The sequence below is a fragment of the Ochlerotatus camptorhynchus genome, unplaced genomic scaffold, assembly GCF_037179485.1.
Source record: "Ochlerotatus camptorhynchus isolate MF236.1 unplaced genomic scaffold, CSIRO-AGI_Acam_v1.1 ptg000042l, whole genome shotgun sequence".
Classification (NCBI taxonomy): domain Eukaryota; kingdom Metazoa; phylum Arthropoda; class Insecta; order Diptera; family Culicidae; genus Ochlerotatus; species Ochlerotatus camptorhynchus.
In genome coordinates this window covers 77,926-89,981 of record NW_027040533.1, presented here as the reverse complement: position 1 = coordinate 89,981, position 12,056 = coordinate 77,926, and the positions used below count along the sequence as shown (strand labels likewise).

The 12,056-nt window shown below is 38.9% G+C and overlaps 1 protein-coding gene across 1 annotated transcript; it reads right to left on the bottom strand.

Moving 5' to 3' along the window:
* Positions 1-7,843: 7,843 nt before the first annotated feature.
* On the bottom strand, positions 7,844-8,960 carry LOC135713842 (protein SCO1 homolog, mitochondrial). The gene is made up of 2 exons (XM_065237078.1): positions 8,577-8,960; positions 7,844-8,510 (listed from the first exon to the last, which is right to left on the bottom strand). The coding sequence occupies exons 1-2, from the start codon at positions 8,809-8,811 to the stop codon at positions 7,954-7,956; spliced, it is 792 nt and encodes a 263-aa protein (XP_065093150.1). The 5' UTR covers positions 8,812-8,960; the 3' UTR covers positions 7,844-7,953.
* Between the last annotated feature and the right edge of the window lie 3,096 nt (positions 8,961-12,056).

Below are 12,056 nucleotides of genomic sequence, written 5' to 3'. Positions count from 1 at the left end.
CCTTAAAAAAATCATTCTCTTATTCTGTCTGCAGAGGCGCATCCACGCTCAGATATATGGGTAGGACAAATCATGGACAAAGGAAAATTCTTGCAATCTACTAATTTTTTACAAGAAATAAAATGTTAGCTTAACACGTTATATCTATAATTATCACCCTTGTCCTCTATTGATAATCATTCATAATAGTAGTAAGCTCCAACCGGTATTACCTCGGATTTAATCCCGATCAAGAATGTCCGGCTGCTTTGATGTCAGAGTTAATCAACACGACTCTAAGCAAACATTTTGCAAATCATTCAAACGGTCGGTTTTAAAAGTTAATCCGAGTTACAGCTTACCAGTGATTCAGTCTACCTTGATGGATTATTGTAACTAGTTCAGAATTTCGTATTTTTATTATCGTTGGTGAAAAAGATCTTTCAGCAGAACACGTTGCTGGGAAAAGTAACACCCACATAGCAAATAACCATAAAAGTGTCTAACCACCTATTCGGGCATCACTCCAACTTTATGTGATATGGTTGCATCATTTCTAATATAGTTCGTGTATGATACTGTATAATATTAGGACAGTAACTTAAGAAAAGAAAAACATTACCATAAACAGAAACCATGCTTTTGTTTAACTGAAGCGTTCTTACATACATAAGCTATTACCAACACTATTACATGATAGTACCAGAGGTGAGCCAAACAGTTGAGCACGTTTCTTCGGGACCTACTTGTCTTAGAGTTACCTCTATGCTACTACTTGCTACTACTAGATTGTACTAGCATTTTCACCAAATGTATTAGAATGTTTTGGTTCTATCTCTTTCACTCTACTCAAAACTGGAATGCATAAAAAAATGACAAAATGATACACTCTTTGCACACTGTCAAAGAATCATTGTACACAAAATCAACTTTGTTCAAATCAAAACAAAAAAACTAACCCATCTGGTGGATGATGGCACAAGCTTCCAAGAAAATTCTATTACAGTGAACCACATTATTTTAATGGATTTCTTCGCCAGTTAGTCGTCTGTCACTTCGTTTGTGCTATTACTTCGTCTAGAGCCTCCATTTTTACCCAGACAGCCTGTTGTTCTGTATCAATGCTCTCCAGTTTGAAAGACATTTTCATCCTGGTCAGCATCAGAGACGTTGAATAGAGACACGCATAGACTGAAGCAAGAAGAACCAAACGAACCGTCAAACGCTGAACCATACAAGCAAAGTAAATAAACATTACTGTTCACTCAATTCATCCGACAGACATACAAAGTTCACTGTTGTACGTTGGTTGTACCATAGAGGTAACTCTAAGACTAGAAGGTCAAGAAATAACGTGCTCAACTTTTTGGCACAGCTCTGGTACCATAGAGGTAACTCTAAGACAAGTAGGTCCCGAAGCAGTGATGGAATTCTCACCAAAATATCATTTTCGCTTGCGATACATTTTCTCTTGGGAACTTTCCCTCACTAGTTTCACACTCTAATATTTCCTGAGCGAACTTTCTGGGATGAGAGAATGAGATATCGCGAACTTTTTTAACTCGAATCACCAACGTGAGGATACGAAAAATATCAGATCATTTTTTCTCTCTATCTCTTTACACCACATTCGTTCTTGAAAATTGCACTGCACATTTCACAAGGGAAAGATTATAGACAGAAAGCTATCCCGAGTAAATCAATACAATCTCTAAAGACTGATAAGTCTGGTACCTGGCTGTCTACTGGCGCCTGTTGTTTAAAGGAGCCGTTATCAGGATGATGTGAACAGTTTTGTGCAACTGATTGATTGGTGCATTGGTTTCTGGAAAAAAAAATGAATGAATCAGCACAAGTGTCAACGCGACATTAACGAGGAACGGGGAGGGTAGTGTAAGATTTTGTGACTAGCAATTTTTATATTAAAACCGTTCCTCAGGATAGGGGGTTGCGGAAGGAGGAGCGCCTAATGTATCCTCATTTTCACGAAATACAGTTAATGCATGGCTCCTCTCATCACTAGTGTTCGTAATATCGTTCCTGTAAGCTCTTATGCAATAATTATATGCAGGGGGATGGTTGGGAATATAGGTGGTGGTGAACTTTTTCACTGTGCTTTTACCAGTGCTGTAAATTCTCAAAATCATTTGAACATTTTTGATGAAAATGAGAAAAGTAGCTATTCGCTATCAAAGGGGACCTCCTCCGAATGGGTGATATCAGTTGCTTAGTCATTTGACGAAGGCATGGATCATTCTCATTTGAGAAACGCTATATATCATTCGATTGAGTGTAACCTACACACAAACGGAGCTCTGGTCGACATTCCGGCGAAAAAGCTAAGCCAACCCGACACCAACCTGACTTCTATCAAACCCCAACCCGATGTTGACCCGACATTGACCCGACATAAACCCAAAATTGACCCGACATTAACACGACATTGGGTCGACATCGACCTTAAATTAGCCTTACATTGATCCGACATCGGGTCGACTTGTCTGTTCGGGACCATTTTCCTGGATTTCTTCCAACTCCACTGTCGTATATCAAATGATACTGAGTGACTCAATTGACAGTGACAATGAGCTTCGAATGAGAAAGGGGCTCTTCAAATTATGGTCATGTGAGAATTCGTTTACACAGAATTGATTGAATGGTTGTAGCAACAATCAATACGAAACTAACGATTTTAAATTGGCTCACCACTTTAGTAGCCTATTGGTCCCGAGCAAACGATTAACGTATCCTATTCTAGTTGAAATTCTATTACTACACTATGTTGATTCGCTATGAAAGTTTGACAGATAACATCAGGGGTGTGTGGATTCATGCAGAACATGCAGGGGTGAGTGAAATAGCTTGGGACTGCTTGGGACCGTTGTTCTGGTACTGAGTGAGCCAAAAATAATAATGATTTTCTTCGGGACCCAGTGGTCTTAGAGTTACCTCTATGGTTGTAGTGGTTCATCTTCAATCGAATGATATGAAAATTTACAGCACTGGTTACAAGTATCTACTATTAGCTGGTTGCATTGAGAACTAAAACTATAAATAAATCCGGAAAACTTTGAGATTAGGGCGTAATTTCTTTTGTAAACACACACTTAATTCGCCGATTTCTCGTGAATTAAAGTTCAATCTAAAAAACTAACAACACAGACAGGTAGAGGAATGATTCATTTGGTATAGTATAGTTCGCTAGATTGTGCTTTGATTCGTGAGAAATCGCTGAATGACGTGTTTGTTTACAAAAGCAATTACGCCCAAATCTCAAAGTTCTCTGGAAATGGTATTTAATGTGAAGGATGCGAAAAATATCGGAGAACGAGAAGAAAACAAACAGACCTTTACTCGCTGGAAAAAAAGAACAAAGCTGAGGGGATATTTGGTTGGTTCGAATCACGAGTACGTGTGAAATGATGTGAGATGGAGGGACGAAAGATCTTTCGCGATACGAAATGAAAATTTCTCTCGCTCTACGCTTTCATGAACTTTTTTTCATCTTTCGTTCGCGAACTTTTTGTGAGAAGTTCCTTTGGGATTTATCTCTGCAATGAGCTGTGATAGAACTTTTTTTGAAAATGATTTTTCCAACACTGTCCCGAAGAAACGTGCTCAACTTTTTGGCTCACCTCTGGTACTATCTTCGGTCCCAAGCTTGTCGAATCACCCCTCGAAACATAGGAAAAACCAATAACCCCTCATTTTATCTGTCAAACATTCATAGCGAATCAAAACAAACATTGTGTAGTACTAGAATTTCGACTAGAATAGGGTACGTTAATCGTTTGCTTGGGACCAATAGGCTACTAAAGTGGTGAGCCAATTTAAAATCGTTAGTTTCGTATTGATTGTTGCTTCTACCATAGAGATAACTCTAAGACCAGAAGGTCCCGAAGAAACGTGCTCAACTTTTTGGCTCAGCTCTGGTACTATCTTCGGTCCCAACCTAATCGATTCACCCCTCGAAACTTGGGAAAAACCAATAACCCCTCATTTTATCTGTCAAACTTTCATAGCGAATCAAAACAAACATTGTGTAGTAGTAGAATTTCGACTAGAATAGGATACGTTAATCGTTTACTTGGGACCAATAGGCTAGTCAAGTAGTGAGCCAATTTATAATCGTTAGTTAGAAGTTGAGCTCGTTTCTTCGGGACCTTCTGGTCTTAGAGTTACCTCTATGGTAGTACCGCCACCTGTGGCGCGCATAGTCAATTCCCTTGCGTTTGACGTTCACACACTACCGCCATCTGTTCAGCGTACTACCAACAATCAATACGAAACTAACGATTTTAAATTGGCTCACCACTTTAGTAGCCTATTGGTCCCAAGCAAACGATTAACGTACCCTATTCTAGTTGAAATTCTATTACTACACTATGTTTGTTTTGATTCGCTATGAAAGTTTGACAGATAACATCAGGGGTGTGTGGATTCATGCAGAACATGCAGGGGTGAGTGAAATAGCTTGGGACTGCTTGGGACCGTTGTTCTGGTACTGAGTGAGCCAAAAATAATAATGATTTTCTTCGGGACCTACTAGTCTTAGAGTTACCTCTATGGTACTACCAACAATCAATACGAAACTAACGATTTTAAATTGGCTCACCACTTTAGTAGCCTATTGGTCCCAAGCAAACGATTAACGTACCCTATTCTAGTTGAAATTCTATTACTACACTATGTTTGTTTTGATTCGCTATGAAAGTTTGACAGATAACATCAGGGGTGTGTGGATTCATGCAGAACATGCAGGGGTGAGTGAAATAGCTTGGGACCGTTGTTCTGGTACTGAGTGAGCCAAAAATAATAATGATTTTCTTCGGGACCCAGTGGTCTTAGAGTTACCTCTATGGTACTACCACAAACGAAGTGACAGACGACTAACTGGCAAAGAAATCCATTTAAATAATGTGGTTCACTGTAATAGAATTTTCTTGGAAGCTTATGCCATCATCCACCAGATGGGTTAGTTTTTTTGTTTTGATTTGAACAAAGTTGATTTTGTGTACAATGATTCTTTGACAGTGTGCAAAGAGTGCGTATCATTTTGTCATTTTTTTATGCATTTCAGTTTTGAGTAGAGTGAAAGAGATAGAACCTAAACATTCCAGTACATTTGGTGAAAATGCTAGTTCAATCCAGTACACAGCAAAAAAAGTTGTTGAATATTACATCGAAACTGATGCAACCAGGTCAATCCATCGGTTGTGTAATATCACATTGTACGATGTACATCGATTTTGCGAACAAAATTACATCCATTGATGTAATATTGTATCTACTTTTTGCTATTACATCATTATTTCATACATCAGCTTGAATTACGTTGATCGATATTACATTTTTTTTTGCTGTGTAGTAGTGTTGCCATGTGGTTCAATCCAGTAGTAGTGGTGTTGCCATGTGGTACACTGAAAAATTGCAATAGCAGGTTAGTCACCAAAGTTTTCGAGCCGCTCCGTCTGTCACTACGTTTGTGGTACTACCCACCACAGTGTACTCAACAGATGGCGGTAATGTTTTTGCGACGATGTTTTACAGTGAGAAATATTCAACGTGTTATGTCTGTTTGTCTGTGGAATTTCTAAAGCTGAAACAAAGACCATAGTTAGGAATACTATTTTGCAGAAAACACTTATTTTCAGTATAACTACGCTTAATGCCGTTAAATCTACCATGATTTCAGTATAGTTGACTAAAAATATAATCAAATTTACTACCAATCTGTCAAAACTACTATGCTTACTCAAACGGCATAGTAGTTTTGATAGAAACAATAGTAAAATTAAATGAATTTCGTTTCTGCACAAATCTATTGGTGGAAGTATTTAATTTAAACCATCAATATAGTATTTTTGCCAATGGATTTTGTTTCTGTGTGATATTCAGGTAAAAATCATTGTTTTTGTTTTTAGAAAAATACTATGTGCGTTCCTAATAGAAACTAAGTGAAAACTTTTTTCAGTGTGTCCACTAAAAATGTTGGTGAAATTGACCGTATATTCACGTAAACAGATTTAGTGTATTTGTGTTTGTGTGTTTGGGACTTCGATATTTCCGTGAAACGAGATTTACGTGATTTACAGGTACGCAAAAAAATCAAAGATGGCGTCACCGAGCGTGGTGGAAGAACTCCTCAAAGTTTCAAAATTCCTCAGCGCGTGTTTCAAATGTTGGACGGCAATTAGATTCTTTTATATTAATTTATTTATGATTATATGTAGCCTTTTTCTAGTTTTATAATTTCAGACGGTGACATCAGCATTTTGAGTCTGCAACAATTGTTAATATTTTGTCAGAAATAAAAAAAAAACTCATACACGTTTCTACCTTATAATAATCAATTAGTCAATATTTCACAATTTTATGAATAGATATAAGTATTAATTTAAACACGTGAAATTTATATCTTCCCGATAAAATTGCATAATACACAGCAAAAAAAGTTGTTGAATATTACATCGAAACTGCTGCAACCAGGTCAATCCATCGGTTGTGTAATATCACATTGTACGATGTACATCGATTTTGCGAACAAAATTACATCCATTGATGTAATATTGTATCTGCTTTTTGCTATTACATCATTATTTCATACAATTATCAGTGAATTACGTTGATCGATATTACATTTTTTTTGCTGTGTATTGGCTGGTTCTATATATACTTCCGATTATTCTTATTAAAAATTCACATACAAATTACATGAAAAGCATTTTAAACCAAACGGAATGTCACGTAAAAGTTACCAGATGTCCAGTAGAGTTCACCCCCATTTCACGTAAGCAGTACGTGGAAATCAGGTCTTATTTACCTGACTAATCACGTAGATAATTGAAGCTGAATTTTGATCGGCTACGTGCAATTCCGGTAAAAGTTACGTGAAAAATAGGGTGGACGAAAACCACCTATGTTTTCACGTCAATAGGACGTGAAGATTTTTCAGAGTGTAGTGCAGAACTTTGGGTAAATTAAAAGCACAGACAAACAGACATAACACTCGCAAGTTGTTCATCAAACAAGCATTTAACGGATAATTTAATAGTATCGTAGTTGGTAGTACCACCACCTGTGGAGCGCATAGTCAATTTCCTTGCGTTTGACGTTTACACACTACCGCCATCTGTTCAGTGTAGTGCTCACTACAGTGTACTCAACAGATGGCGTTAATGTTTTAGCGACGATGTTTTACAGTGAGAAATATTCAATATGTTATGTCTGTAGGTCTGTGTTAAAAGTATTAGTTTGTCTGTGATTTAATTTTCCGTTCTCAGCATATTCATCTTTCGTATAGTTTGCCGCTCTGTTACGGCCTTAAACTTCTCTTATACCTGCTTATCCTTTGAGAACGAGAAGAAAACGAACACCTTGCGACCAGTGGCGTGCGCAAGGGGAGGCATGCCCTCCAATGATTTTGAGTTCACACCCCATGCGCCCTCCTGATGCTTTTCATCCACACAAATTACTTTTAAGCTATACAAACAATTATAAAATTAATATAAACATCCCAGACTCCCTGTTATTGCAATTCAATCCCTCAATATATTCAAAAGAGACCAATAGTCACTTAAGTCCAGCTGCTACTTCAAAATCATCCAAAAATCATCAAGTTTCTATCGACACACTAAACGCTCTGCTGTTACAGCTCAACCTCCAACACACATTCTTCAGGATATGTGTAGTGTTACTTAGCGTCCTTTTGATACTTCAAAGTCATCAAACTAATAGAACAAAATTTGATTTTATTCGTGCATTTTTTTACTATACAACGTTTGCAATTTTGGCGCTTCACAGCATTTGATGATTGCTAAAGTCTCTAGGAAAAGTTTCGGCTTTGATTGAAAACTGGTAAGATAACATGTTGTGTACCTTGTCTGTCTAAACATGGCGTTTATTTCTAAATCCACGAGGATCAATAAGTAATATACAAGTGCAAATAGTATTTGTGAAGCAGTTCGTCAATTTTTAGAACCAAGACTTTTTGTGCATCTGTTTAAACTTTGCCATGTTGATGACAATAGAATTCTTAATCTGTTCCTTATCACGATTCTGTCCATAGTAATCTACAAACTGTCCATTGGGATCCACAAGATACATAATGATTGTGTGGTCCACTATGTAATCTTCGTCTTGGTCCTTTGGACCGGCGCTAAAATACACCCGGAAAGCTTTGCATACCTTAGCTACCTGTTCCACGGTTCCCGTCAGGCCCAACAGTTTCGGGTGGAACTCCTTCACATACTTTCCGACTGCTTCTTTTGTATCTCGTTGTGGGTCAACCGTGATAAAGAGAGGTTGAATCAGTTCGGCCTCCTCCATCTTTTCCAATCCATCAACCACCGCTGCCATCTTCTCCAGTTCGTCCGGACAGATGTCGGGACAGTGTGTAAATCCAAAATAGATCAAAAGCCACTGACCAGCAAAATCTGCCGATTTGCGAATCTTTCCATCGGAATCAACCAATTCCCAGGAACCTCCGATGGCAGCTTTACCTAGTTGGCGCTTTCTTTCTTTTAACAAAGCTACAAATAACAGTTTTTAGTTAGGCACCTTGATAAACATCAAAATTTCCAGTAAATGATACCTACCTTGCTCTTTCTCATCTTTCACGTACCACATGAAACCAAGACTGCCCAAGCCCGCAGTAGCTATCAATGCAAAACTTTTCCAAGTGATTGGACCTTTGCCCTTCATCGGATCATTAGCACGGCTGGTAGCTGCCCCGCGGAGGGTAGGTCCATTTAACCAGCTTCGTGTAATGCTTTTGGGATGAAGAAAGGTTTTGGTCTGTTGCGAAACAACACGAGCAAAGAGTTTGGACATTTTTCTTGTGTTTTTGTACTAGATAATGCACTTTTTGGTGCTTCAATACTTTTGCGGCAATGTACTTATTAAAACATGCAGTTAGAAAATTTTTGGTTCGATAGGTTTCAATAATAATTTTGATAAAATTCACATTTTCTTCCGCGACCGGGCGCTCTTTCTTTCGAAAAAATTACACAAGAAAATGACAGAAGCAAATATTACTCGAGCGCGAGGGGACTCGATGAAAACATAAGTTCGGCTGCGTACGGATTGGTTTTTTTAATACAGTGGATCCGCTCTATTAGGGAGACTAACATGTAGCCACCTGCCTTTCGATTTAACAGCTAAAGACCAGAGAGTGGAAACCTTTGAAAATTACAACAAACATTCTGAAACGAATGGAATAGGGTAGGTGAATTATAAGATAACATGCGTGAAATGGACTCTGGGACACTGTATTTCAATAAAGCAACATGTATTCAGTTATTATACAAAATATCAGTTCATAATTCTTTAATGTACAACCACGAGGGTAACAATCACGAATTTCGCCGGAGCTCACATCAATGTGATGAATATAGCGGGTGAGGATGACTGCAACTAGAGTCGGTGTATGTCACGCCAAGAGAAAAACAGTTGAACTCACATCACGGTTTTCGAAAGATTCCCTTTCTTTTCACTTGGCATCAGAGGACTTCTACATCAACTTCAAATGACTTCCAGCGAGAAAAAAAATAGCGGCTGTAGTAAATCATTATATCAGTGATTTATTAAAATTATCTTAAACAAAAATAGTAGAAATTCTCATAAGTGATCATTACCAAACGTATCCCATGACAATTTATTGCTCACTGCGTGTTTATGATCATTTCTACGATTATATTTTATATTTTATTGCAATACCTTTCGTTGATCTTTCATAGGATCGTAATGTTTGTGTACTTTGCACGATAGGTAGCCGGTTTGACAGTTCAATAGGTAGACTTGGCTTCACTCTTGGCGTGACTCATTAGAGCAACCGTAACGGTCGTTGTCATTTGCGCGACTATTTTAACAGCGCACAGCGCTCTCATTTTAGTTTAATCACTCTTCTCCACACCGGTCGCTGCTATCGCGGTTATCAATTTACTCGCCGTAGTCCGTACCGGTAGTGAGCATTTTGACATTTCTACGAATAGCAACCTTTCTCCCGCGCTGCTAAATTTGGTAACGCGCTTCTCACCGAGAAGCCGACTGCTATTTTAGTTACTCGTATGGCAACCCCCGATACGGTAGCTGCGCTATGATGAGGGCTGCTAAAATGAGTTTAGCAGCGTACCGTTACGGTTGCTCTTATACACCGACTCTAACTGCAACCTGCAACCGAAGACAACAAATCAAGAAGACTGACAACTCTTCCATTTTCTCATACGAACGCTATGAGACAGGTCCAATCGCGTCATCTGCCGCACAAAGGTAAATGCTTCGAACGAATTTGATAGCAAAGATTACATCTTCAGACGAAGGATTTGTGTATTTGCTCATTTTTCTATGCGTTGCTTCCACCTTCACTCAAGCGCAGCGCTACTGTATCTGTCGCTTGGATTTTGGCAATGTTGCCAGTCTTTTTGATTTGTTGTCTTCGCTGCAACACACTACTCTTTCTAGCATTCAGTACTGCGATGCAAGTGTGATGAAAGAGTAAAGGCCGGCGCACAATAGATACGTTTTCAGGTTTTTTGACAGTTAGCCCACAGACAAACAGACATAATACTCGCAAGTTGTTCATCGAACAAGCATTTAACGGTCGATTTAAAAGTATCCTAGTTGGTAGTACCGCCACCTGTGGCGCGCATAGTCAATTCCCTTGCGTTTGACGTTTACACACTACCGCCATCTATTCAGTGTACTACCCACCACTGTGTATTCAACAGATGGCGGTAATGTTTTAGCGACGATGTTTCACAGTGAGAAATATTCAATGTGTTATGTCTGTTTGTCTGTGGTTAGCCCATGCATTATCTGTCAAAAAACCCGAAAACGTATGCATTGTGCGCCGGCCTTAAGCTTTCATGTTCTGTCGTACCAACAATCAATACGAAACTAACGATTTTAAATTGGCTCACCACTTTAGTAGCCTATTGGTCCCAAGCAAACGATTAACGTACCCTATTCTAGTTGAAATTCTATTACTACACTATGTTTGTTTTGATTCGCTATGAAAGTTTGACAGATAACATCAGGGGTGTGTGGATTCATGCAGAACATGCAGGGGTGAGTGAAATAGCTTGGGACTGCTTGGGACCGTTGTTCTGGTACTGAGTGAGCCAAAAATAATAATGATTTTCTTCGGGACCCAGTGGTCTTAGAGTTACCTCTATGGTCGTACCTCCGTCAGTTTTACCAGTTTTACCGCTTTCAGTATGTCAAAAGTGTCAGATTGTCCAAAAACGTCAAAATCATGTGAGCTATGGAGCATCTATATGTGGTTGGGATAGGGTTCCCCCAGCGTACAACTAATAATCGGACGTGTTCACTCAAAAATATTACAAAACGAATATAGATTAAATTTTATGCATTTTATGGTTTTTCAAAATTTATACATTGGTTAGATTAAAATTTTCGTCAAAATTATACTAACTCCGAATAACGGAGTGGAATTCGATCAGTGTTTACTAAAATGACAGGAAAAATAACATTTGGATTCTCTTTGCAGCTTCGTGCTGGTGAAGAGCTTTGTTCCGGCCAGGTCAAAAGTTAAAATAATCCACCAAATGGTTCAGAGCCTTAATAAGATCACTGTATCCACTCATCATTAGGAGGTCTACCCTGTAGCTTCTTCTTCTTCTTTCCTTTATTTAACGTTGGTCTCTGTTCCGCAATCTAGTGCCAATCACCGACGGACATCGATTGCCATCCATTGACGGCAATCGAATGTGCAGAAGGGCAGCTTCCACACCTGTGTAGGATATCGCATCCATTCATCAACACACATGGGCCGGGACGAACGGCTTTACTTCCCTTTCGAAGGAAAACGTGACCAGAGATTTTTATGCCTCAGAAAAATTCCCCCGACCTCGGCTGGGATTGAACCCAGACCCATCGCGGTGTTAGAAAGCAGTCACGCTTACCACTACACCACCGGTGCCGGCTACCCTGTCCCTGAAAAATAAGCTTGCTGTGTACAAACAAATCATCCTTCCCGTAATCGAGTACGGTATGCCAACCTGGGAGAGTTGCGCCAAATGCCATCACCTCAAACTCCAAAGGATCCAGAACAAGAT